This window comes from Martes martes, assembly GCF_963455335.1.
Source record: "Martes martes genome assembly, chromosome: 4".
In the NCBI taxonomy this organism is placed as follows: Eukaryota; Metazoa; Chordata; class Mammalia; order Carnivora; family Mustelidae; genus Martes; species Martes martes.
In genome coordinates, this window is record NC_137891.1 from 184,181,576 (window position 1) to 184,208,823 (window position 27,248).

General features: G+C 41.9%; 1 protein-coding gene across 3 annotated transcripts in view; it reads right to left on the reverse strand.

The window, feature by feature from the left end:
- The window catches only part of KIF1B (kinesin family member 1B), a 149,059-nt gene that overhangs the window by 58,511 nt on the left and 63,300 nt on the right, over window positions 1–27,248 (reverse strand). The window contains exons 13-21 of one of the 3 annotated variants that reach the window (XM_080801429.1): window positions 26,098–26,231; window positions 18,670–18,749; window positions 17,315–17,390; window positions 13,769–13,848; window positions 13,165–13,271; window positions 12,296–12,379; window positions 11,447–11,627; window positions 11,248–11,320; window positions 275–5,919 (exon numbers count right to left, since the gene is read on the reverse strand). In XM_080801429.1, coding sequence (XP_080657555.1) covers window positions 4,435–5,919; window positions 11,248–11,320; window positions 11,447–11,627; window positions 12,296–12,379; window positions 13,165–13,271; window positions 13,769–13,848; window positions 17,315–17,390; window positions 18,670–18,749; window positions 26,098–26,231 — 2,300 coding nt within the window. In that variant the 3' untranslated portion in view covers window positions 275–4,434. Of the gene's footprint in view, window positions 1–274; window positions 5,920–11,247; window positions 11,321–11,446; window positions 11,628–12,295; window positions 12,380–13,164; window positions 13,272–13,768; window positions 13,849–17,314; window positions 17,391–18,669; window positions 18,750–26,097; window positions 26,310–27,248 lie in introns of those variants that run through there. The other 2 variants (XM_080801428.1, XM_080801427.1) reach the window with 2 other exon arrangements.

A 27,248-nucleotide genomic window follows, 5' to 3' on the forward strand; every position in this document is an offset into this window, starting at 1 on the left:
TCATTTTTCAATATAAAAAATGTCACGTCCAAATGATCATTAAGGCTGATGGCCCACTCCAGAAAACTCTTCTGCTTTATCCCGCGTCACCTCTAGCCCACCACAAATACTCTGGGTGGAGAAGAGCAGCAATTAAGGGGAAAAAGAGAAGCTGAACAGAGTAGCTGAAAGCTCTGTGGAAATTCAGTTTCTATCCATATGAAGGGAACTATACTATTTCATGGTAAAAACTTTCAGATTTTATGATGAAAAGACTGAAAACACAGCTAAGGTAAACTCAACTTACACTAGACAAGTTTTTATTTAAATAAAATGTGGCAAAAAGTTGGGGTTAAAGATATCATTTAAGATAGAATTTTGGTAAACAGAAAAGGGAACAGAAGCAAAATCTTTAAATCAATCAAATTCATGCAGAAATACATTTAAAAAAAGATGCGGTTTGCAACCATCTTCCAAAAGTCAAGACCAGGCTTAATCAGCGCCACCCTCTTTCACTTTTCCTTCTTCCCGCATCAGAGAGAAATCACACTCTTAAAAGACAGTTTCAACTTTTATTGAACGAGGACTTTATTATCTAACATTACAAACTAACTCTCCCTTTCTGAAAAGGTAGATCTTACACTCAAAGACAATCTTCAAGCATTTCATTTTAGAAATGGGGGAGAAATCCACAGTTCATGAACAAGACTCACAACTTCTTTTTACAGTAATGATGGCAGGAAACCAATACATTTCACAACCTAGAGTGGTTCAAACAAAGCAGCTAGAGCAGATTTTGAAATCTTGGAAAGATGACATAAACCGGACAATTATGAAAACTGCTCAGAATGCAGACTCTGGCTCTAACAGTTTAGGACAAATGCTGGCTCTACACTGCACCCAGAAGGTGTCTTCACTACGGGACATTTCACACCAGGACATGGCAGCTTCCCTTCCTCCCAGGCTTTTGAACAAGCATTAAGGCAAGTCTACAAAGAATCAGTCAGGCAGAGGAGTACAGCAGCTGACCAGAGCAAAGCTACGTAACTTCCTGTAGTCTGACAGCCTTTAATGCAGACATCAGTGTGGCAAACTCTGGGCTGTGTTGTGTTTAGTTTCGGCATCAACCTGCACCTAAAGCACAAGAGGTCACTTCAAGTCACTTCAATGGAATAAACGATTCCCATTCATTGCGTATCCAGTGAATGGAGAAAACAATCTGAAGGACTAGAAAGAATTAGAGGCAAAAATGAAGGAAAAGCCCTCCGGTTTAGACTTACTGGATGAACAGAATGTCTCCGACTCTTCAGGGAATACCACTGTGGTGTACAAATTATACTAAGTAATTAGCACTCCTTCACATTTCCGTAATTTTCAGACCACTAGATAATTTCAGTAGCACACTTTCCCCATTTTTTCCTATGATAATAGCTATGAATACTTCAATAATACAGTAACAGTTTACTGATGACCTTTTCTCTTTGGCCATGTAGCATTTAGGCTTAGGGAGAGATCCTGTCGAATTTAAAAACAAAGCAATGTAAGCTATGCCAGTGTCTCACGAAAGCATGGCACTAGTAGCTTATTTAGTAAAAAAGCCAATGAAGTCATTTTATTCATTCAAAGTTACTTTCTAAGATAAGCATCTGGTCTGAAATGCAGGAGGGCACATATGGGGTCATCAATCCAACCTTGGTTCTTTCCTTTCTGGTCATCTGAAATTAAGGGCTCTTTTAGAAATCTAAACATTTTAGCAATTCGAGGGCACCTAGATCAGCAGATGAAGCACAAACACAAACCTAATTCTTTGGAATATCAGTGTGGGCACAATGCTTACCACAACCCACGTTTGTAAATGAAAATGCTGTATTACTTTTCATTCTGTAACATCACCTGATCTCCAGTAGAAACATACTCCCGCTGTTTAGCGGGAAAGGGAGGCACCTGCTCATAGTAAGATTAAAAGGCCACCATAAAAACGAAAATGTATGGACCCATCCTATGGTATTTCAAGTTAGGGAAATGAGAGCCCACCTTTGGTACAGAGGTGAAAGCTGAGTCAATTATTACTAATATTAAAACAGGTATAACCTGCATTTCCAAAGTGTGTGTTAGGCCACTCCGCTTCTACGAGAGACCTATGTTAGTACCTGTTTTTGCTAACTGAAGGAAACTCAAAGAGGATTTTTGCTTTTATGAAAAACTGCATTTAGTGTGTTTGTTTTGCACGAGCCAGTTTAGAGGTAGCAACGCACATCCCAAGCCGCTAGTGGCCGCACTGAGCTCTCTTCCTGGGAAACACACACCGGAGCTCACGTCCAGGCGCCAGAGCTCTGAAGTGTGTCTGTGAGCATCTGTACTTTCTCGCCATTCATTCTGCACACCCGCCAGCAAGATGTGTCATAAGGCACCAGAAAAGCCTAAGAGAGGTTATTTTTTTGAGTCTGGGAACGCTCAAAAACGTTTTCCATTTAAATTAATGGCAATGGTTTCTTCACTTTACACCATGTTCAGCTCATGAGAGGTTTCACAGAAACACTCTACTTTCAGATAGCAGGGGAAACCTGTCATGGAAAATGAATTTTTTGCAAGAAAGGAACAAGTAATATATGTTTCTAGGAATCATAAAGAGCAACTGGGGCTTATACAAGATGCGCTGAAGTGACCGATCTGAAGTAGCCTAGTGAGGTCATTCAGACCACACAGTACAGGAGATTGTCTCAATTAAGTCCACCCACTACAAACATCATTCCCCATCTGCCTAATCTGTCTAATCTGCCATAAAACCTCAGCTGAAGACTAGAACCGTTCTAGCTATGAAAGCAAAAGTATCCCCAAAGTTAATCAGAAGGAACTTTCTGTGCATTAAGAAAGCATTTTCTTAGAAGCAAAAAAATAAAAAATAAAAAAAATACTATGATTAAAAATAATGTGTTCTAATAAGGCATGGAGCCCACACGCAAAGGAAAAGAAAACCATATAATCACAATCTTTAAGGCTTCCTTGAATGCTACTCGCGCTGTTGACTGCAATTCCACATCGTCTGGAAGGCGAGGGCTGGGCGGGGACTCCGTGACTTAGAGGAGTCGTCACCACGAAGTCGGGCAGTAGCACAGACATCTCCGGCTCTTTGCGCTGCCTCTTAAAATTAAGTTGCTGGTAAGTTCAAGAGATGAGGAAGGATGTAGAAAACTATTCTTTTCTTCCCATCAATATCCATCTTTTTTAGTGGATTCTCCAGTGAGGCAAACTGAGACCACGACACGGTAAAATGAGGTATTGATACAATAAATGTTCATCAGGACTTCTCTCCTTGCTTGAGCATCTGTGTGTATCACTACTGTTACGCAAAGAATAGTTTATTATACATCATCTCCTTTATTGTCAATCCAACCAAAGTTAACTTATTTCATGATCTCCTCATCTACTGAGAATAAACAGCACAGAGCCGTATGCTGCGGCTTTCTCCCCACCGCCCACCTCTTCCCTCGCCACCAAATAACCTCCCTGTGAGCTTAAACACGCTGCTCAAAGCGCCATACAAGTGTTTTGTTGGTATTTCTGTTGGCATGATTTGGTGAATGGTTCAGAGTGTGAGAGAGTGTATGTGTGTGTGTGTGCGCGCGCATGCACGCGCACGTGCGTGCGTGTCTGTGTAAATGAGAAATGATATGTTAAACTTCAAAAAGCAAACTACAAACAAATCCAGAAATGGTGCCAATGTAAAGATTTCAGTATTATGACAAATTTCATACACATACTGATACATTCAAAAGATAAACACAAACAAACCTACAGCATCAGTTCTATGTAAAATACGAAGAAAATGGGGAAGTTCTACGGAAGGATGCAAAGTTGTGTACTATAAACTATGTCCGAAGACATTCAGTTTGGCTTATGAAAATTCCAATTATATTTAAAGACAGGAACAGACATGGATGAGACATCCAAAGCTGTGTCCACATAGTTGAGTGTTATTCAACTAATGTCTAACATTTATGGGGGAAATAACAGACACTTAATTCTGTGTATCAAATTCCCCTTTTGAATGTCTGCATAAACCAAGAGGCAGGGCTTTCTGGATATCAGATCAGTTTACAGGCATTATAAAAACATAACAAACTTACACCAAAACAAGACCAGTCTGTGTAAGTAAGTGTGTTATCTAGGCACCAAGAAAGGAGGAAAGTCTCAGAAAAATAAGGGAGGTCTCAGTGTTTTGTCCAAAATTCCAGAAACTGCCCATTTATGGCATGTACAAACAAAAGGGAGGTGTTGAAATGTCTACCAGTGTTTTATGTTTTAACAATATTAAAATTAGTTAGGATTTGTAGGAACGCAACATGAAAACTATAACGTAAAGAGTAGGAACTCAAGGCCAAAGCTAGAACCAACTCAAATCATGAGCTAACGTTGCCTGTTTCCTCCCCCAAGATTCCAAGTTTGTCCGGTCATTTACACTGTGGTTTCTCGACCAGCTTTGAGATTGGGCGCCGAAAACTGGCGCCTCATCCGCGGAGGTGTCACAAACTGGCTACAGTGGCTGGGCTTGTCCGTCTGCTTCTGGAAGGAACTGGCTGCATTGCCCTCTAAATGACCTCCAGTGCTATAATTACAGTAAGACTGACGGTGCTGGTGAATATGGCGCTTCGCCTGGAAAGTCTGCAGATCGGCTGTGGGGTGACCACTGTGGGAATTTAACGATTCCGAGGAGGCAGATGCCTGGCAGCGCGTACTTTTCGGTTGGCCGTTATTGAGAGAATTGCTTCTCCAACGTAACTGAGGTGGCTGTTGCTGGGTGTTAATATGCTGCTTGCTAACTTGGATGTGATCTTGACTTCGCGTGCCCTGAGAGCCCCACGGTAACTGGGTATCCTTAGAAGTTGCTCTACCCCCCTTTTCTTGGCTCTCCTCTTTACTTCCTTTCCTTCCGTCTTCCTCTTTTGGGATTCTAAGCTCTATGACCTCATCTTCTGTTATGATGATATGCGTCCCAGGGCTCCAAGAGTTTCTGTGCTTAGGGTTGCTCTTGAAGGGGAACCGGGGCTTGCGGTTCTCAGGAGGGATGAACCTGTGAGGTACATTCTGCCTACGCAGCTGCTTTGCTATCTCCTGCTGTTGCAGATTCTTAAAGCGGATTTGCTCTTGCCTCATCCAACGCAGACGTCCGCGTCTAAAAGCTGGATCCCCATTCATCAGCTGGGAAACGCGCTCTTCTTTCGCAAGTTCTCCACTGTCCCCTCTGCTTCCATCGTTTTCAGACTTGCCACTGGCACCAGCACCAACAGGTTCCTTTGCTCTGTGGTTTCCTTGGCTTTTTTGTTCCTGAGATCCAATCAGTGGCAAGACTTTCTCCATTTTGAGCATTTTGTTTCTTAGGACTTTTATTTCCTCATCTTTCATGTTATTTTGCTTTTTTACTTCTTGCAAAATATCTTCCAGCTTGTCAATATGAACCTTGAGGTCATCTACGTCAGTTCCGCCTTTACCGCTGGCCATCACGTCTTCGATCTTCTCATCCCCTACACCAACAGTGTCCCAGACATCCCTGGCCACTGCCCTCCAGGAGTCCCGCTCATTGGGATCTTTCTTCCCATACATGGCACAAAGCTCTTTCATCTTAACGATGGCCAAGGCTTCAATCTCCTGCCGACTGTGCCTAAAATCATTGAGCGCAACCTCATAGCATATCTCTTTTACGGCCTGAATCTTAAGGTCTGAGATGGTGACCCACTTGGAATCTTTACTCAGGCGCCTTCTTTGGGGGATTTGATACATTTTAATTGGCTCTCGTTTCTTCCCACTGCTAGGGAGGCCACATTTTTTAACAATGGTTTGCAACTTGCTGGGAGGTAGCTTTTCTCTCAGAGAAGTAATCAGTTTCCAGCTCTCTTCACAGGACCTCTTGTCAGAATCGTCCCCGCTATCAGAATCCGCGTCCTTTGGAAAAACAAAATCAAAAAATGGCCCCGAAATAACCAAAATTAAAATGTAAAAAAGGAAAATCAAACTGAAGAAAAAACAAGCAAAAAAGCCTTAACCAAATTTAAAACCAAAACCAAAAAAAAAAGATAAAATAAAAAAACCCCTAAGTGGTGTGTAAGTTTATTAAGGCTTATGTATATATAGGCCATTAATATTAAGATTTGCTTGTTTAGTAACACTAATGCGAATTCTCACTTTCTGGCTTAAGTGATGAAAAGTGCAATCCAATTTCTTAGGAGCATTGATACAGTGACATTTCCCTCTAAGGTCACGTGACATTAACAAAATGCTGTGAAGTAACACCTGCGGAAATGCAGTAAAACCTACGTCCCGCACATGCTAACACCCCATGCAGCCATGTCCCCACATTTGCCTTGGTTATTGCTGTTGCTTCTTCCAGAAACTCTTTCCCCCATGAGTGAGCACAGATGCCATACAAGATGTGACGAGCAGGCGGATTAACAAAGGTTAGTAAGGCTGTAGGATGCCACGTTTTGTTTAGCTTTACTAAAAAGAGCAGCCCTAGAAAAAAGTTAGAAGAGGAGAAGGTAGAAAAAGAAGCAGTCAACAGGGATGATGTTAAAAATGAATCCCTATTAGCAGACCACACGGGGTTCTTATCAACCAAACTGTTTTTTCTAGAAGACAAGTGAGTTTTGAAACTAGTCCTTCCACGAGCATATACCGGATTTACTATTCTCTTGTCACCTTAAATCAATGTGCTACATTGATACAAGTAACGTTTGTTATCTAGAGAACAAGGAAGCATAAAAAAAGGGTCCTTACGGTGGGTCTGCTGTTTTAATTTCACACACTTAAACCAATACACACTTCACCTCCAAAATTTTAAGAAGTTTCCAGAACATAAATTAAGCTAGGCAAATACACTTATTTTAAACATCATTTGAAATTCCCCAATAAATATTTTAATAAATATGACCTAATAAATATGTTTTTTTTTAATCTATGAAAACCCATGGCATCTCTAGCAACTTGAGGAGTATCACTTTAAGTGACAACTCTTTCTATCAGCACATGAAACTCAGATCCACTTTAAAATGCTGCCTCTAATTCTGTCTTTCTGGCTATGTTTGCACTTTACCTCTTTTTCAAAAATGTTAGTTGGGCAGTCAGGTTGCTTTTTTTTTTTTACTTTTGTTATAGGCCCAAGTAAAACCACAGCCTAGGAATGCCTGGGTGGCTCAGTCGATTAAGCTTCTGCCTTCTGGGATTGAGCCCAGAGTCAGGCTCCCTGCTTAGCAGGCAGCCTGCTTTTCCCCTCTCCCTCCGCCGCACTCTCTAGGTCTCTGTCTCAGGTAAGTACATAAAATCTTAAAAACAAACTAACAAGCAAACCAGCACCTGACTGCCCAACTAACTGGTCTTCAAGGGCTATCTGGATAATAATCACTGTTCTTAAATAATACAAGCACATCTTTGTAACATGAAAGCAATCTTGGATCTACACAAAAACAATGTTAGATTTAGAATTCCCTACGGAATTAAGGAAGGCTTAAGGAAGAATTTCAATTCAGGAAATAAAAGTTCCTTGGAAAAGAAACTATTCCCTTAGAAGAGTAGTTCAGAATAGTCTAGTTAGAAAAAAAAATCTTAATACTCTCTTTTACTTGGCTGTGATTACCAAAATTATCTCTAGTAAATAGTATCTTGCTTTCTAGGCCAAAGATTCCTATGTACATTATTTTCTATGTACAGTTATTTCCCAAAAAATAACATTTAACAGTAAGGACAATAATCTGGTCCCTGAATTTGGAGGTGCTGATCTGTATTATTTCTATTGGTCTGTAAATGGGTACTAAGCCCATTAAATAGCCCTTTCTAGCTGAAAATTTAACAAACAGCAGATAGAGTTAAATTTAGACTTTACACTATTTTCTTTTCATTTTTAGTTTAAACCTCAGAATGTCTAATTTGAAGTGATAAAAGAGGACATTAATAAACAGTAGAGAAAAAAATGTACCTGACTCCTACCAAAGATCTTACCAGTATGTGTAAACTAAGTTTTACAGAACATAATATACTGACTATCCTCACATAACTGACAACTATCACTCTATTCCCACCCCATCTTCTTTTCTTTTCCTTTTAAGATGGCTCAAGGATGAAATGAATCCTACTTAATCTAAAAAATAACAAATACTCTAATCACTGCTTTCATATCACACTTGGGAGACAGAGATTAGGTCTTTAAACTCTAAAATAAAATATAAGTAAATAGGAAAGTCTACATAAATCCAAAAGATCTCAAATTAAATGGCCGTAACTGTCATTCTTTTAAAAATACTGTCACATTGGGGGCGACTGGGTGGCTCAGTCAGACAAGCATCCAACTCTTGATTTTGGCTCAGGCCGTGATCTCAGGACTGTGAGATCAAGCCCCACATCACATCAGGCTCTGTGCTGGGCGTGGAGCCTGCTTAAGATTCTCTCTCTCTCTCCCTCTATCCCTCCCCAAGCCCCTCCCAATAAATAAAATAAGATAAAATAAAATACTACCATATTGTCTTTGTAGAATATGTTCTCCTTATGGCCCCATATCACACACTGACCATGATACTAAAAATTCTGTATGCAAAGTTTATGTGCCAAGATGTACACCTCTCTCATGTCAAAAAAGATCTAAAGATATTTAGATTCACTTATTACAAGGTTGGAAAAACTACTCAGGTCTGGCCAATTCGTGTCACTAAATGATGCTTCCGTCTTCATGAAATCCCAATGCAAAGGCCTCCTGAAGAGACTCTGCAAGAAGCTTGTGCAGAAAGAAGAAAGAAGATACCTAAAAGATAGGTGAGAAAGCAAGCACAGAGAGGACCAAGCGTGTAACAGAGCAGTAACTAGAAGAGAACGTTCAGCAGTGCGATAATATGATGCATTTGGGGAACTACCATAATAGAAAACTCAAAAAATGAATTCCATTTTTAAAAGTTGTCATTATGTAAAAATGATTACATATAATATTAAATACATATTTACTGAATGATTATTCTTGTATCCTCTCAGTGTTTATTCATAGGGTGCATTCAAAATGTATCTGTTGGTTGACCAATAAAGGGTCGTAAAAATACATTTTCTGCTAGATATTCCTCAGGCTAAGGCGTTAAAAATCAATTCTTCTGGAGGACAAGAAATCTGAGTGGAATAGACAGTTGGACTCAGGGGAGGAAAGCAACCTCTTTGCTTTAAGTAACTGCTCTTGAAATCCTAGCTTGCTTTCAGATACACAGAACACAGGACAGCCCCGACCTGATCACTTGCAGACTAAGTATGTCCCCTGGAAACTAAGTATGTCTTAGAGACATTTACTTTCTCTTTATTTGATGGTCATCATCTTTATTTCAGAGCCAAGAATGATCATCAGTGCTTGCTTATGGAGAGCACCAGCCGTCATCATTCTATCTCACCTGGTGAACTCAAAGGGTGGTGGTCTTGGATCAGCAGCATTGGTATCACCTGGGAGCTTGTTAGCACCCAAGACTCTCAGGTCCCACCCCAGACCTACTGAATCAGCATATGCATTTTAATAGGACTCCTGCTGGTGAAGAAGCACTGCTCTTATTGGACAGAAGGAACATGAAAGCAATTCAGAAGCCCCAAGATTAAGCTTCAGACCCCATGACTTAACAGGTGTTTTAAGAGTGAGCAAGACAGCATGTTTTTTCCTTGGTTTCCTCAACTATAAATTGGAGGTAATATTACTCATTTTATTTATACACACACCTATCAAGGAGGGCTATTTTGGGAATCCCCCCTCAAAAATGCTGGATGTTAAAGCTCCCTGTAAATTATAAAGCACTATAGAAATACAAAGCACTACTGTTAATGATACATACAGCTTTAATGATACCTGTCCTCATTTGATCTCTCACAGACCATCAGAGGCATGTTATTAGATTATACATTATTAAAAGGCTCCTCATGTATCACAAACCTTTCAAGTTCCTATCACAATGTAGTCAAATCCTTCTGTTTTCATGAAGAACTAAACGTCAACTGGGCCTCACAAAGGGATCTGAACACTGCTATTATCTTGGCCCCCAGACCTGATTTAGTCTTTCTTGGACTTCACTATAGTTTCCAAGATAACAAACTAACTTTAACACACTGCCAGGCCTAAGAAATGAGTGGCCTTGGAAAAGCCTGCTTTTGCTCGAGACCTTGGTATTTCTGGCCTATTTAGCACCAGCCTCTCTTCCCCAAAGCAGGGCATGACCAGAAGGCTGCAGTTTACACACAGTATTTTAGATGCTATGTTTTATGTTAAGGGAAGAAACCAGTATCCCAGCTTTCTCTTCATCTTAGAAGAAGTCTGTGAATCTTAAAAAATCCTAAATTGTATCCACAGTACCCAAAGGTTTATCGTATCTTTCTCTTACCTATCAAATGAATGCCAAGAAGAAGCTTTTTATGACCAGGGATTTGTTAACCAAAGCTGGATAGCTTTAAAATGATAATCTAAACTAGTGGGTCAACTTACTTATTCATGAGATTCAGTTTCTATCAACCTTGGAGAAGCAATGCAGATCATAAAATGCTAAATAAACCCATTCGCATTATAAGCTGCAACCTTAAACCAACTTTTCAGCTGCTCACCCAAATCTCTCTCAGCCTGGAGAAACCAGGCCTCCTCCTCCTAACTGAGTTGACTGTGTAGTCCCTGTTTCCCCTGTCATCCCACATGCCACGGAGACCCTTATTGAGAATTCAGACTCCATGCAGGGGAAAAGAAAAGGATTAACACATGCAACTGTGCAGCAACACTTTTAGACACAGTTTAACTAAAAAAAGAAAAAGAAAAAAAAAAGTCTGCCCAGCACAAGAACAATCCCCAAGTCAGCCCAAGAGCAGAGAATTAGTACTATCAGGTGATCAGAAACAAAACCAAGGCAAACACCCGCCAAATTCAATATTCAATATAACCATCATTAAAAAAACGCCACTGACGCATACTCAGAAACCACGATCAAGAGGCAGAGCCTACCAGAGAAGCTCCCACTAGTTCCGCAGAAAGCACTTGGTTTTGCTAGAACTAAAGATTTAACTTGAAGACATAAAAGGCACGAAACTGTACCTCTATGGACACTTTTTCAGACTAAGGCTACCAGGAGATGTAAATTCATTCTCCATTAAGGAAATGAGAGGACAGCATATGGCATCAGTGAGAGCTGGACAAGCAGCTAGGCGGGTGCTCATCTGTGGAACAGGGAAGGGATGAGAGCAAGCTGCCCTTTTCCTAACAGAGGATTCGGGATGGACTCCTACCAGTCTCTGCTGCTCCAAGAGAAGATCTGCTTCTTCTTTCTCCTTTTTGTATAGGATCTCCATCTCCTGTAGTCTAGAAGGAAAAAAAAACAAGAGAGGAAGGAATAAATTGTGAAATCACTGGCCTGTTCGATGAGGGCTATACACTGTACGTTCAAAAGAGGTGACAGTCATGGGGCCACATCATATTTTGCATTACCTTTTCTCCATCTCCTGCTTCATATCAATCCCTTGTTTTTCTAGAAGTTCTCTCTGGGCAAACGTCCAGTCCACAGGCTCAGAGGGGGTCTCAGCAGAAGGAGTCTTCTCCCGCTCTGCCCGCGCTTGCTCCGGGTGGTTGAAACGAAACACATGGTTTTTACCCATGATGATACGGTTTCCTACCACAGAACAGAAACAGAGTTAAGAAGCCATTTTTTTTTTAAGATTTTATTTATTTGACAGAGAGAAATCAGAGCTAGGCAGAGAGGCAGACAGAGAGAGGGGGAAGCAGGCTCCCGCCGAGCAGAGAGCCCGATGTGGGGCTCGATCCCAGGACCCCGAGATCATGACCCGAGCCAAAGGGAGAGGCCCAAACCACTGAGCCACCCAGGCGCCCCAAGAAGCCATTTTTTAAATGTATACCCACTAGGTTAATAACCTCACTCTCCCTCCCTTTCTCTAAGGCAATAAGACAGGCTTTGGAGTTTTACAAGAACAGAAATCCTAATGCTATTATACTTGAGTCTTTAAACAAAGGGTCAAAAATTCAAGAGTTGCTCACACAGACTTCAAATGTTTCCCGGTCTCAGGGGCGCCTAGGTGGCTCAGTTGGTTAAAGTGTCCAACTCTTCATTTCGGCTCAGGTCATGATCTCAGGGTCCAAAGATGGAGCCCCATGTGGGGGCTCCCTGCTCAGCAGGGAGTCCACATTCTCCCTCTCCCTCTGCTCCCCCCCCCCACACTTGTGTGCACTCTCTCTCAAACTAATGAATAAAATCTTTAAAAAAAGAAGAAGAGGAGAAAGCAAAGCACTTAAAAAAAACCAAAACAACTTTCCCAGTCTCACCTGAGCGTAGCTGAACGGGCTGGGCCACCCTCTTGCCATTGACATAGGTTTCTGAGCGTTCACAGGGCTCTAGGGTCACAATAACTAAGAAGAACAAACCAGTATTAGCATCACAAACCAGTGGAATAAAGCAGTGGAAAGAAGATGACTATGAAGACTCAGGGTCCTGGGAATACATTCGTGCAACCAACCAAGTGGCACAGCATCTACCCAGTAGTTCATTTTAGGATATCAAAACCAGGGGCGTGGCTAAGAGAAACATTTAAATGAATTTGACAAACCTCAGAAGAAGATGGGAAATGCTAGTTTTGGTGATATCTGACAGTTCAGTCCATAAAACTGAAAACCATCAGAAATCTTAAGTATAAGATATAGGTACTAACCAGAAATGTAAAATCAAAAGCAGCTAACATTCTGATTAAAGGAATGAGTCATATAGTATAAAAATACTACTATTAGATTATTATTTTGTTAGTAACCCAGACAAAAATCAAGACTGACTTTTTCTTCCCTTTTAGATAAAAATAAGCTCTGGGTTAAGATCAGAGGTCCTTCAAATCTCCCACTACCCCGGGTATTTGTTCCTTTCTTACTTGTATATTAAATAATTAACATTCAAGACCAAGCCTAATTGCCTATGTCCCCCTCAGTTCTTGGCAGTTACAAAAGGGCTCCTTTAGTCCAGGCTATTTTCATGTAAAATAGCTATGTCCCTCCCTGAATCTGTAAGCAGGCCAGGTTTCTCCATTTTCAAATATTAGATTGTACAAGAAAGTATCACTGAGAGAGACAGGGAATAGCAAGCCCTGGGGATTTCTAGTAATATAGAATGAAAAGGTTGTTGGAAAAGCTACGCCAGGAACTCTCACCATCCCCACTGTTGTTTCTCTCGCTCCGGAAGATACAATGCTCTTCCTGAATGTGAGCCCCACTCAGCACGATGTCCTGGCGCCGCTCAGCATCTGCTTGGCCAACCCTGAACACAAGGGAAAGTGTTTCCCAGGGAAATTCAGACACAAAAAGCACTGAAAACAATGAACCCCTTTCTCCCAAAGAATATTCTTTGGTATGTACAAAAAAGGTATCGCTTCTTTTTATCAGAGGCTTTCAACTGCAAATTTTATTTTCACATATGATCAACCTCCCTACATTAGAATAAGAAACCAAGGAGCAAGGATACATCAATGTAACTCACTCAGCTTTATAAAAAGACAAGAGTGAACTAATCTCCCTAATGAATTCATATAAGAAGTTACGGAAAAAATTTTTACTTAGGGTTTTTAGGGAAAACTACATGTTAACTGGTTCAGATGGATAAAGCACTTACATCATTTGGGAAGCCAAGAGAGTTTGTAACTATTTCAGACATGAGAAACAGCAAATCAACAAATTTTTCAACAAATAACTTCCCTTTAGTTATTCCATCATTTAAGAGAAAAGAAAATAGTAAGTGACCAAAAGAAACAAATATACCTTGTAATTCCATCTTTGATGTAATAAAGCAGGCATTCGGACATTAGTGGGTCCTCATTGAGGTTAACAAGATGTGGGGTCTGAAAAAAGGTACAGATGATCAATTTGGAGCAAGTACCATTGGGCAGGCGGTGACAGTAACAGTGACCTAGGAGGGCAATGGCTTCCCAGATTATCCACAGTCCCTAGGAGAGGGATGTCTTTTATTACTAGTTCCTAGCTGCAATTCCACTACAAAAAGAAAACACTTCTCTTCAGGCCTTCTCAAACTGCACTAATACATTCTATTTAAAACATGAGTTCAGGGATAAAGCACAAGAGCCAATTCTTCATAAGGTCAAAGCATGAAGAATACAAAAGAAAAATAAGGACAGGACAATTCTCTGGATGGGTTAATCATAATTTTTAACTATCTGGACAAAAATCTCAAAGGGTAACAAAATATGCCACTTTGACATATTACTTTGAGCTGAAGTCCCCTGAAAGACAGCAAACGCAGGGAGAAGCTTTCTTTGAGAACCCCCTCTCCCATCTCAAGACAGGTCCTCCTAAATGGCCTCAGCTGTCATGTCCCCTTGGGAGTCCATCAACCAGGGAGGAGGGATGTGTATCCCAGGAAAGGAGACCAGAAGTTGACACTGCACTCAGACTTTGTCACAAAGGATCACAACCACCCCATCTATTCTCCCAAGAGCCCCTTCATCTTTCCTGAAAATCATTTATTCCCTCCTGAGATGCCTACATCCCCACTCCCCTTACCCTACTAGGATAGCATTTAAGTCTGAATTCTAAGCCATCTTGGGGAGTCACTCACTTTCTCTTGGGCAGCTCCCACACATACATGAGGCAAACACGTGAATAAGCTTATTTTTGTTTTTCTCTTTTTAACCTTTTATTACAGGGCTCTCAGCCAAGAACTCAAAAGGGTAGAGGGAAAATTATTTTCCCTTCCTACAATCTCCAAAAATAGTTAGTTTTTCATTTACTTTATAAAAATGCTTTAATCTTTTTTCAAGACTTTATTTGTTCATGAGAGAGAGAGAGCGACGTGCACAAGAGAGAGCAACAGAAAGAGAGCACAAGCAGGGGGAGAGGCGCGGAGGGAGAGGGAGAAGCAGACTCCTTGGGAAGCAGGGAGTCCAACGAGGGGCTCCATCCCAGGATCCTGAGATCATGACCTGAGCCGAAGCAGACGCTTAACCCACTGAACCACCCAGGAGCCCCTATAAAAGTGCTTTAAAAAAAGGGGTGACTAGGTGGCACAGTCAGTTGAGCATCTGACTCTTGGTTTTGGCTCAGGTCACGAGTTCAGGGTTGTGGGATCAAGCCCCGCATCAGGCTCTGCGCTCAGGATGGAGTCTGCTTGAGATTCTCAGTTTCTCTCTCTGCCCCTCCTCCCCCTAAAAATAAGTAAATCTTTAAAAAAAAAAAAAAAGTGTTCCCACATCTCCTGGCATTTCCCTCTATAATTTTCATCACTTCTTCCATGGTCCCAGTTACTGTCTTTAGCTTATTAGTCTTTACCTTAAAGAAGAAATTAAAATTACTGACATTCAACAATACACACATCTTGTAAAAATCCTCTTCATCTAACTCTAATATTTCTAAAATTTTTGAAAAACCAACCTTCTTTGGTGAAAATACCCCACTGGAATCCAAAAATAAGTCACACGGTCTTGGGGTCAAAATCTACTCAAGACAGTGCCAGCGAATGTGGAAAAATGAAAGAAGAATCAGATGAGAGGGTTAAGAACAGAGAATGAGAAAAATGATTAAACAGAAATTAGAAAAAGCTCTACATCACCATCTGCCTCTGTAGTTTAAGACCTCTGCTGGTTTGAGAAAGTCAAGGCCCTTGGGGACAGTGTTCTCTAAAGCCCATCAGGGCACTGGCCTCAGAAAAAGGGAATCCTGGAAACAGGTTTTGCTTCCCCTTGCCTTTAAAGTTATTTCCCCCCTGACCCAGTTTTATGGAGGTATGACTGACAAATAAAAACTGTATACATTTAGGTTGTACAACATGATTTTTTTTAAGGTGCCGAACGTGTCAATTTAGTATACATACACATCATGCAATGATTACCACAATCAAGTTAACACATTAGAAACAGGTTCTAAAACTGAATTTGGATGTATCCCTTCCTTTCCTGAGGAAGTCTAGAAAGTTAAAACAAGATGCATAAAATTAAAGTAAGAAAAAGCTTTGGAAACAGAGATCTCAGTGTGGAATTACGTGCTGTTTATGTCACAACACTTAAATTATTTATGACTTGTGTTAAATGCCATAGTTTTACAAGTTGTTACAAAAACTTTCTATATAGTTCTTTAACTCTGAAAGATGTAAGATCTCTTTAATATACACAAGGCACAAACCTGATCAAACTTGTAACTGCTAAAACCTCTACAATCCTAAGAATGGTATCTCAATAAATAATGTCTTACTGAAGGAAACACTATTAAATTAAAATCACAAACCGTTGGCAGTACAGACACACAAATTACCGTTACTATTATTCCAGTTTCAAAATATGTACCGAAAATGTCTTTAAAACACTCTTACTTGTTGAAAATAAGCAATGGAATTCCTTAAAAAAGTTATGCGACCTTGACAGAAAAACCAAACCTAAAGAATCCCAGCAAAAACCAGGAATATTTCCTATCACATAAAAACAAAAATGAAACACCCCTGCCCATTCAATGCCAACCTAGAGAGCTCATCATCAGACCCCACAGAACATGTGTAAGTCCCTTATAGCCAAGCTGGGGTCATCTGAAATGAGGAACCATTTTTTACTGGCATGAATATATATGCTTTGTAAATCAACAGAAATGATAATTTGATAATAGCTTTCCAATATCTACAAATAACTAGGAAGCAACTCAGTAAAACAAAATGAAACAAAACCAACAAAAAAAACCCCCAAAAAACAAAACCAACTTTACTATTCTAATTAGCTACTAACAACTAGGTATCTACTACCTAACGACTAAGATTATATAAGTGGGAGGGTAACTACTGGAGTCATTTTTTTTAAACAAAAGCTAAGAAAGGAGCAGAGGAGGCTAGAAGGGTGAGGACAGGAATTGCTTTACTCAGTAGAATGCTCGTCTGCAACACAACTACAGAAACAAACTTGTGTGGTATTTCTCTACACAAACCTGAATAGCTGAATTTGCTTCCAAAGAGTTATAAATCAGGGCTGCTGGCATCTGTGGGAAAATTTACATAGAAAGAGTAGGCAAACTGAAGCCAGGTATGCTAGGTGAGAGGCCGGGAATTTAAGAGAAAGCAACAATGCAGATGAGTAAACATACTGAATCATGACCAGAAGTTAGATTTACTGCCTCGGGTTTTATTTTGTAAACAGCAAACATGATAGGCATTTGAGAAACAGGCTGCCCCTGTAATGTAGTATGAAATCAGAAATTAAGCCAAATCTCAAGATAAAATGAAGGGAGGGGCCAGCCCTGAAAGACCGGCAGTGCCTCAGTGACCAAGACAAACACGAAGGGCTTCTGCTGGGTTGAGCTTCACCAGTTTCCTACCTTCTTAGGTGAAAAAACTCCCAGTGTTCCTCCATCTTCCCGAATGGCCACTCCCATCTCAGCCAACAAGGCCTCCCTAGAAAAATAACAAGCACATCAGAATACCAATACCAAAATGTCAATTAAATAAACCTTATGAACTGGAAAGTAAAGCATGCAGAGCAAACACTACTGTCTGTGTTAAGAATACAAATGTGAAATAACTGTCTACCCCATCTTTCATGAGAATTTAAGGGAAACAGCACATTCAAAATAAGTTCTGTTCCCATCTTAGGTAAACTTGTATTCACTCAAGTAAGAACTTGGTCTCATCTGACTTTGGAGGCAGACAGAAATTCATAAATAATGTCCATTAATATAAAAGAAGGAAGACAGGGATATTCCTTAAGGCCAGACATCTAACTCAAAGAACCCTTTCTTCAAAATCTAAGAAAGCAATCAGAAAGTAGCTTGGATATGTGGAGGTTGTCTATAAATGTGTTTTTCTCAAATATGATGCTCCCCAGCCCAACATCACATTGATTCTAGAATTCTAGCTTAAGATCCCTATGGTAAGAATATTGTAACCGTTTGATGCATCCATGGCATCAATACATGCACTCACTTCTACCTCATCTTCCATGAAGGGGGAAGACAGGTCTGACCTATTTTTAATGTATATTCATCGCAATAAGGTATTATTTCGGGTTACAGTCACCTTCAGGGTAGAGAACTGAGAGGTTAAAAGTAGAAAAGGAATTTTAAAAGTCTGCAACTCTAACTATTTCACCTCTTACCGAAGAGGTTCTATAAAACACAACTCACAGACAATCATCAGAGAGCTTTATTATTTGGGCCTTTGTCCAAAGCAGTTGTTTTACAAAGTAAAAACTCTATCCCAGGGTACCTGGGTGGCTCAGTTGGTTAAGTGGCCAACTCTCGACTCTCAATTTCAGCTCAGGTCATATCTTGGGGTCATGGGATCGAGCCCCACATTGGGCATGATGCTGGGTGTGGAGCCTGCTTGGGTTTCTCTCTCCCTTTGCCCCTCTCGCACTCTAAAATAATAAAATATTTACCCCCCCCCCAAAAAAACAAAAAAAACCCACAAAAAAAAACCCTCTATCCCTGGATATCTTCCATTTTACATGGACCCCGAATACCATGCAGTATGGTAATGAGCACAGGACTCTCTAGAGAATGTCTGACTATGTAAGCTCTGCTGGGGGAAGGCCCCGAGCAGACTGAGTTCTGTTCTCTTCTGCGGTTGGCAAAGGGGCCCTTCATTTTTACTTCCAGCTCAACTTCTCCATCTATAAAAGGAATTCCAGTTCCCCTGAAAATGTGCAGATACCCCGAGAGCTTAACTTGCTGACCTCTCCATTCTGATGGCTTCTGTTTTACGCAGCTTCTCTTCCCAGGTCTCATTCAGCTCAGCAATGATCTTCTCCGATTCCTAAGACAAAGCCCACAGTTAAAGTGGAGAAGAGCCTTATGATGTAACACGCTATGTCTAGGATGGACAGCAAGAGGCACACGATGCCCTTTGTCGGTAGGAGGCAGAATCTAATACAATGAGATTTTTTTTCCCTTTCTTAATATTATGTGCAATAAAATTCATGGAGACTAGGTCTAACATTAAATCAGCCCTAGATACACAAATTCTCCTAAGTCCTAACAAAAATACCTAGGAATGAGAGAGAGAAAGAGAGAGAGAGAGTGTGTGTGTGTGTATAGAAAGAGGAGTAACAATAACATTCCCAAATGCAAGACACTATTTCTGACAGCCACTTCTAAAGAAGAATAAAGCCACCAAAGCATTTATTGCTTTCGTCTCACTATAATTTCCCCGGAGCACTGATGGGGCTCAGAACACGCTCCTCTAAAATGTGGCATCTTGGCATACTGACGATTTTAGGATAAAGTAAATTGAGAGATGGCATCTGCAGGAGGACTCGGAACCTCTCGAGCACAAGAGGAGCCTCCCTGCGCCTGGAGGAAGGGGCACCCTCCTCTCCGAAGACGAGGAGCACTCAGAGCCTCTGAACGAACAGGCCCTGATGCGTTCCCCCAGGTCCCTCATAGCTTCCCAGGACTCTTCCCTCTTTATCAAACCTAGCAAAAAATGCTCAGGCTTAATACTTCTTTGGGTCTTTATTTCCTTATGAAGGCTCCCAAGTCATATAAAACTTCTTTTAAGTAAATTTGTGTGCTTTTCTCTCATTAATCTGTCTTTTGTTTGTAGAGGCCCCAGCCAAAAACCTGAAGGGTAAATGAGTATTTTCGTTCCTCTACAACACAATGCCCTTCTGAACACATCCCAATACCTGATACAGAAAGGGTTAGTATTAATCTCAGCTGAAGGCACGCAGCCACTGAAGTGCTAGTTTCCTCGTCTCCCGCTGAGTCTTTATGAATGCCAGAAATACAAGATCTAAACCGTGTTTCCTGCTCTCAAGAAATTTACTGTATACGAGGGAGAGAGAAGTAACTGACGACTCATTCATTCAACAGTTACACATAACTACATTATATACAAAACCCTGTTTCGGGCAGCTAGGGACGTGGCAGGGAACAAAATCCCTGATTTCGTGAAACTTACATTCGAGTAAAGAGACTGAAATTTTAATCAATCATTCAAATATACAGTACATCAGATCATGGCAAGTGCCTTGGCGAAAAAGCAAGAAAGGGAAAGGGGTAAATGAGGGAACGGTTTGGAACGGGGTTTTCAGAACAGGGCTCGCTAATAAGTTTCTGTGTGAGCAGAGACCACGAGCAGGAGCTGCCACACGCACATGTGAGGGAAGAGGTGAGAAACGCTGGGCATTTCCAGGATCCACAGCGTGGCCAGAGAAGCAGGCTCGCAGACTGTGAACGGGCAGGGGAGGAGAAACAACAGAACACAGTGCCACATGCTAGAACTAAGGTGTTCACAGGTGGCTGGAGAATGGGTGAGCTCAGACTGATGAATAAAGGACAAGCAGGAATCAACTCGGTGAAAAATGGAGGGAGGCGGACGCCCTGAAAGGGGGCCAAGCACATGCAAAAAGCAGAAGAAAAACTAGTCATGGCGACAAAATTAGAAATGATGACGCCCAGGAGCATGACAGTGATGAGATGACAGCTCTGATGACGGCAGTGCTAGTGATTCAGGATGAAAACCCTGCACGGTTCACAAAATAGCTCACTGATTCATTTAACAGGCTGTTGTGAGAAGCCTCTGGGATGTGAAAATATAATTATCTACATAGAAAGAAACAGTGAGCATGTAACACGACCAATCCGAAGGTGCCTGCGATCCGGCTCTCCGGAAGGAAGCACAGGAGCATGTAAGAGAGCCACGAGTGAGAACTACAGGCGGCAGCTGCAAAGGCAAGGGAGTACCGGAGTCGGGAGAAACAGGAGAGCATCCTGATGACGACGACGAAGAACAATGAGCCAAGCAGGGCAGAGAGCAAAACTGATGACGGGGCTCGAAGAGGTAGAAACAGCACGGGCATCAGTGCGCTCCACAGAAAGGGGCCATCGATAAGCTACTCATTCAGAAGAGAGTCAGTCACAAAGAGGCAGATGCCGGAACAAGTCTGCGGGAGGGCGGGGAGGGGAGGACAAGCCCAAACCACCTCAGCTGACCATCACTGACCCTCCAAACACCCATAGAGGCTGAAAGACTGAGAGGGCTACCTGAACGCCCTGTCCAGCGGCCTCCAAGAGGACAGATCTGGCATGTGGTGCACGCACCCCTCCAAGCTGAGAAAGGAAACAACGGGCCAGACTACACGGCCAGCAACCAAACACACCCATACAGCTTCAGCAAGGAGAGAGATGGCGGGGAAAGCAAGTGTGCCGAGAGCGAAGCAGGAAGTCAGCGCTACGGGAGTTATCCAAACAGCTCGAACGGAGTGGCACTAAATGCTTTTGCACAGGACCGGGAGGGCAAACTCGAGGCGAGCTGGCACCACACCCTACATGAGAGTAAGGCTTAGCAAAGACAGCTGGGTAGAAACCTTTACAATCTCGAAATGGTAACTTCGAGAAGAAAGGACTAGGACAACAAGCCGCCCAAACAGAGCACCCAGACTAGTGCTTACCGCACAGAGGGTGGCCCACAAGCTACGGGCGCTAGTGATGGGAGTACACACTGACCCACAAGAAACTAAAATACTTGTTTTCACCTGGTTGGTTATTTTCAGGAGAAGATCACATCTGTATGAGATTCATCTGGCTGTATGAAAGCTATTCTGTTTTGGGGCAATCATAAACTCACCCCAAGGTAGCAAAATCCCTGTCTAGGGATCCCGTTTCCATCCTGCTGCCAATCCTAATGCGAACGCTCTAATTCTACTTCCCACCTGGAGGATGAATCAGGACATAATCTCTTTGTAAAAAAGAGATTTGGGGCACCTGGGTGGCTCAGTGGGTTAAGCTCTGCCTTCGGCTTGGGTCATGATCTCAGGGTCCTGGGATCGAGCCCAGCATCAGGCTCTCTGCTCAGCGGGGAGCCTGCTTCCCCCTCTCTCTCTGCCTGCCTCTCTGCCTACTTGTGATCTCTGTCTGTCAAATAAATTAATAAAATCTTTTTTTTTAAGATTTTATTTATTTATTTGTCAGAGAGAGTGAGTACAGGCAGACAGAGAGGCAGGCAGAGGCAGAGGGAGAAGCAGGCTCCCTGCTGAACAAGGAGCCCGATGTGGGACTCGATCCCAGGACCCTGGGATCATGACCGGAGCAGAAGGCAGTGGCTTAACCAACTGAGCCTCCCAGGCGTCCCAAATTAATAAAATCTTAAAAAAAAAAAGAGAGAGATTTAATGAGTTAGCTGAATATGGTACTAACTTTATTTTTCACTACAGCTTCACGTTGCAATTTTTATGTTGTCTAAAAAGCTATTTTTTAGAGGCACTGGGTGGCTCAGTGGGTTAAGCCTGTACCTTCAGCTCAGGTCATGATCCCAGGGTCCTGGGATCGAGCTGGCATCCGGAATCCCTGCACAGCGGGGAGTCTGCTTCTCCTCCCTCTGCTCCTCCTCCGCCCTTGCTCTCTCTCACTCAAATAAATAAATAAAATCTTAAAAAAAATAAAAAGCTATTCTTTTTAAAACTCTGAAGAAGAAAGGTTAAAGAAAATGATACTAAGCAAAAGTTCAGTGCTAGAAAGAGCCATGTATTCCAGAACCATTCTAGAAATAAAGAAACTGAGGACCAGAGAAGCTAAGAGACTAATCTGAGGCCACATTACATCTGAGCCACTAAACCCTAGAGTGCGGTTTCCTGACTCTTGATGCCTTCTTCAGTTAAGGCAGAACCACTAGGCTTTTAAAGAAAATATTCTACAAAACAGCTCACCATCAATCAAGAAAGAGTGAAGGATATTATTTCTTCAAGCCTGAATAGCGAACTTGGCATAAATAAAACCGAAACGCCAACAGGAGATAACCTCCGATCTCTGAGTTGTCAACTTACTCTGCAGGCAGGACTGGTACACTAGTACCCAGTGCCGCCCATAACCCACTCTAGAAACCCAATTTATAAGATTAAATTGAAATTGGGATGCACTGGGGCGCTTGGGTGGCTCCAAGGGTTAAAGCCTCTGCCTTGGGCTCAGGTCATGATCCCAGGGTCCTGGGATAGAGCCCCTTATCAGGCTCTCTGCTCAGCAGGGAGCCTGCTTCCTCCTCTCTCTCTCTGCCTGCCTCTCTGGCTATTGTGAATTCTGTCTGTCAAATAAATAAGATCTTAAAAAAAAAAGAAAAAAAAGAAATTGGGACGCATGCTTCAGAAATGAGGAGTCCAGACAATCTTTAAGGGTCCTTCCTTCTCAGAGGTAGTACACACAAAAAAATTCCAAAAAGCAGTGACATGAGGAACCTTGTCTTAAAGCTCTAAGAAATGCTGGGCCCAGGTACCATTCAACTTTGGTCTCACATCACGAATGTCTATCTATGTAGCACTTGTTAGTAATTATGTTCACACTACCAAACACAACTTAATTTCTTTGTCATGATTCGGTTAAGGTGGCAGAGAAATCTGCAGAACAAATCAGAAATATTTCCATAAAAAAGAATGTTTCAACTGTGATATTTAAGAGGTCCAATGCTTACTACACAGAACATTCCCTGAAGCCATCAGATAGCCAAGGTTTTACTGTACTGAACACGGTGCGCTCCATGGGTTCCAAGTGTGGGGCCCTCCGGCCGCCTACAGCATCTGCCCTTGCGTGCTTCTGTAACGGATACTTGTGGATATTTATAGTTCAAGCCTAGGCGATGGCACTCATAGTACTAGCTCTGATGCTGAACTAATAAACACCAGAGCTACCGCACAGTAGCTACAGTCACATGTTTAAAACCTGACTCTGTAAGAATCCAAATCAAGGATACATACATCCCAACTCAGTTTGAGTTGGGATTAAAACATGAGAGCAATCACATTTCACTCTCCTTTGCCAGAGAGGTTTGTGGAGGGGTCGAGATCTTTTATGACAAGGTAACATGGGTCTCTTCCATATGGAAAGAAGCTATTCAAAAAACGAAGCAGTAGCAACACGTTATGCAAAAAAATAGTTGGCAAACTGATCATATTTTTACAGTTTTCCATGACAGTATTTTTCTCCTGCAGTATCATGCCTTAGGAACGTAGCTCCTAGACACTCAACAATGAAGCAGTCCAAAAAGGAAGAATTCTCAAGCACTTCTGTTGTATAACCACTGCCTTGCACTGTGCATGCACAATGCTATCTGCCTGAGGCATTAGAATGCAGGTCTGCCGGACTGAATTCTCACCATTCACAAAACAGGAGCAAAATGAAGGCACTTATGCCTCAGAGGACTGCCGCGCTGCATTTAAAACTCGGGATCCAAGGCGAAACCAGCAAGAAGCAATTTTCTAAAGGTAGGGGAAATGGAAGATTTCACTTACGTTGACTTAAAGGAAAATTAAATTTCTTTTCTCATGAAACTAACACAGTTTTGTTTTGGTTTTGGTGGGAAGGAGGAAGGTTGGGGGGAGGGTTCCCTGAATAATGGCAGTGTTATTCCCCAGAAACTATCTGGAAGACATGGGGTGACCTAATTCTTAAAGAGTCTGGTTAACGTCTTGACTCCTAACATTCAACGTTATTTTCAGATGGCGCCACATGGCAGCTGGGAAATTTTTTTTCTTTTACACCAAGATGTAAATTAACAGAAATTATAATCTTATTTGTACACCAAGGCTTTAATAGGCGATATAGTAAGATTCAAAATCCCCCAAGAAAAGGAACATTTATATTAAATAGTAAGTAGGAGACTTTACTTCCTGCTCACGGAACCCCTGCATTTCCCCCACTGGCCCAACTGGACCCCGAATAGCAACTCTGTCACCAATGTCCATCGTGAAAAAACACACACATGAAGCTGTCCTGCACAGGCTTCACTGATGTCTTTATTACAATTTCAAAAGCAATTTTACAAAAGCAGGAATTGCCGTTTGATCTGTAACAATTAATGAAATGAAAAGATTTCTTACCCTTCTCCCTTTGCTAGGTGTATCAGAAACCTACCCACTTCCTACAAACATGTTCTGAAGGAAGGAACAAGATCATTACTTTAGTTTCTGAAGCACCTTAGGTTAGAAGTGAGTAAAAAATGCCAAGGGAAAAGGCAGCTGATTAAGAAGCAGGGGCCCATTCTTCATATAAAATCTTTCTTGGCCTCACCTAAAAGCCGAAATGAAAGCATCTGCCGTCTTCAATTATCAAGCTTCCTTCCCTTTTAGTGGTGAAAAGGCTCAGCAAACCCTTCCCATCACTCATTCGTCAAAGTGGGTCACTGCTCAGCCGTGCCCAAGCAAACAGTCGTTGCGGAGAGCACCGAGGGCAACACAAAGAGGCCCGCGGCTCCCGACGACACTCTCGCTGCCCCCCTTGTTTTCCCTGCCCTGGCATGGAGAATACAAAGACCCAAAGGTGTGGCTCCAACGATCACCCTGGAGGCAATGAGCAGGGGAAGAAAAGGCATCTGCGTCTGTGATACTGTCCCGTGATCTGACGGACGGCAGGGTCTGTTCTCCCTGCGGTCACTGAGCGGGAGGAAGAAGCCAGAAGTCAGCAGGTGCTGCCTCTGCTCACTTTCATACGAGGAGAGACAAGAATGTTCCCAACAGAGCCAACCACAGACTGGGAAAGCGAGGCCGGGTGCCACGGCCGGCGGACCCGCACACGCGGGGTGCGAGCGTGCCTGCCGCCCGGCGCGGAGGCCCCTGATCCCATGGGCCCCAGCACACGAGGAGGCAGCCCTCCCACAGCAGTAATAGGGTTCCAAGACTTGCTATGAGCTTCCACAAGCTGTCATCTCACATGTCTCTAAAAAACCTGGGTAGAGCTACTCACATGCTCAAGCCTTCTTTTGGTTGTCCATTTATTTTAATAACACAAACATGGCTCTATACAGAATTCCATCTTCAGATGAGTCCAAGTGCTTCTAACTCATTAGTCTCCTACTAAATTTCTAACGAAACAACTTCCCTGTGACTTATAAACTACCTCAGAATTAAAGGACATTATCTATTTATCAGTTATTTTCATGGCCAACCAATGATCTAGCCAAACGTCTCTCTAATCGCTGCCTGGCCAAGTCAAGACTCAAGCATTCTGGTAAAAAGAAATTACTTATCTTATAAAGCAGCACATTCCATGTTCAGGACACCTCTAAGAGTTAGAAAGTTCTTCCCTATCCTGAACAAAAATCTCAGTGATTTTTAAGACCAGCTCTGCTTCGTGAAGCTACATAGACCACCTTTCATTCAGTCTGAATTATTGCTTACCTTTAGACGTTCAATGGCTTCCTCTCCTCCAGGTGTAGACATGATCCTCTCCTGAATACTGGTGACAGATGGTAAGCCCACCTGACTATTGAGTGAGCAGGAAGATGGAGATGAAGTAAGAGACCCCATGGATGCTGTGGAAAAATTGCCAGGGCGTTGATTCTCAGAGGCTAGCAAGTACCTATGCTTATTGTTCTGAAAATCTTTCAGATCTGGGAGACAGAAAGAAGGAAAGGCAGAAAAAGTAGAAAAGAGGGCAGGAGCAGAGGGAGAAAAAAGACAGGAAGGAACACCAGTGTAAGAAAGGCTAGCATTAAAGCGCCAAGACGAAGACACGTTATAAAACAAAGACAAGTTATAATTGTTCTTCTAGATGGCAGTTCTAAAACATGTCTGTCTTTAATACTGGTATCTTTGAGGTTAAGAACCACTTTTAAAACTAAAAAATTTAGAATCTAAAAAATTCCAGGGCGGGTTAAAATTTTGTTTGGTAGGAGGTAACAAGAGCCTCAAAAGATAATGCTCAGGCACCCTCCGTAAACAAGACATGCTACATTCCTTCTATCCCCTCTACAGCTCCAAATCTGCAATGTTTTAGATTTCCACTACTCTTAAATCCCAGCAGTTTGTAAGGGTACAGGAAAAGAGATGAACATTTATTTATCAGTGATATCAACCCGGCCCAGTATTTTATAGCATTCAGCAAAAATTCTCAAGAAGATACTACAGTTCAAACAAAAATCTGTAATGTCCTTTGTATAGCAACATTTCAACATGCTAATAAGAAGCATCTTCAAAATATGCCTTTTTTTAAAAGGAGAGGTAAATGTAGAAATCTCAAGAATTTTGTCTAAGTGCTGGTTGAGAACTCAGGGCCAATTACCTCAACAGGGAAGAACAATTAGCAAATTAATGAAATTGGGAGAGTTGACATTCATCTATTAGAGCAAGCAAAAATCAAGGCTGATTATTTGCTAATTATTCAAAGTGAGGCTCTTACTCTGCCGAACAGTACTACCGTGAGTCCCTGGTAAGCTGAGTTCCTACTATGAAATTCAAGTTTCAGGGACACACTTTCACTTACTAAGGTCTTTAAGAGAACTATAAGTTTTGTTTTCAAATTTAGCTTTGATAAAAAGATCCACAAACAA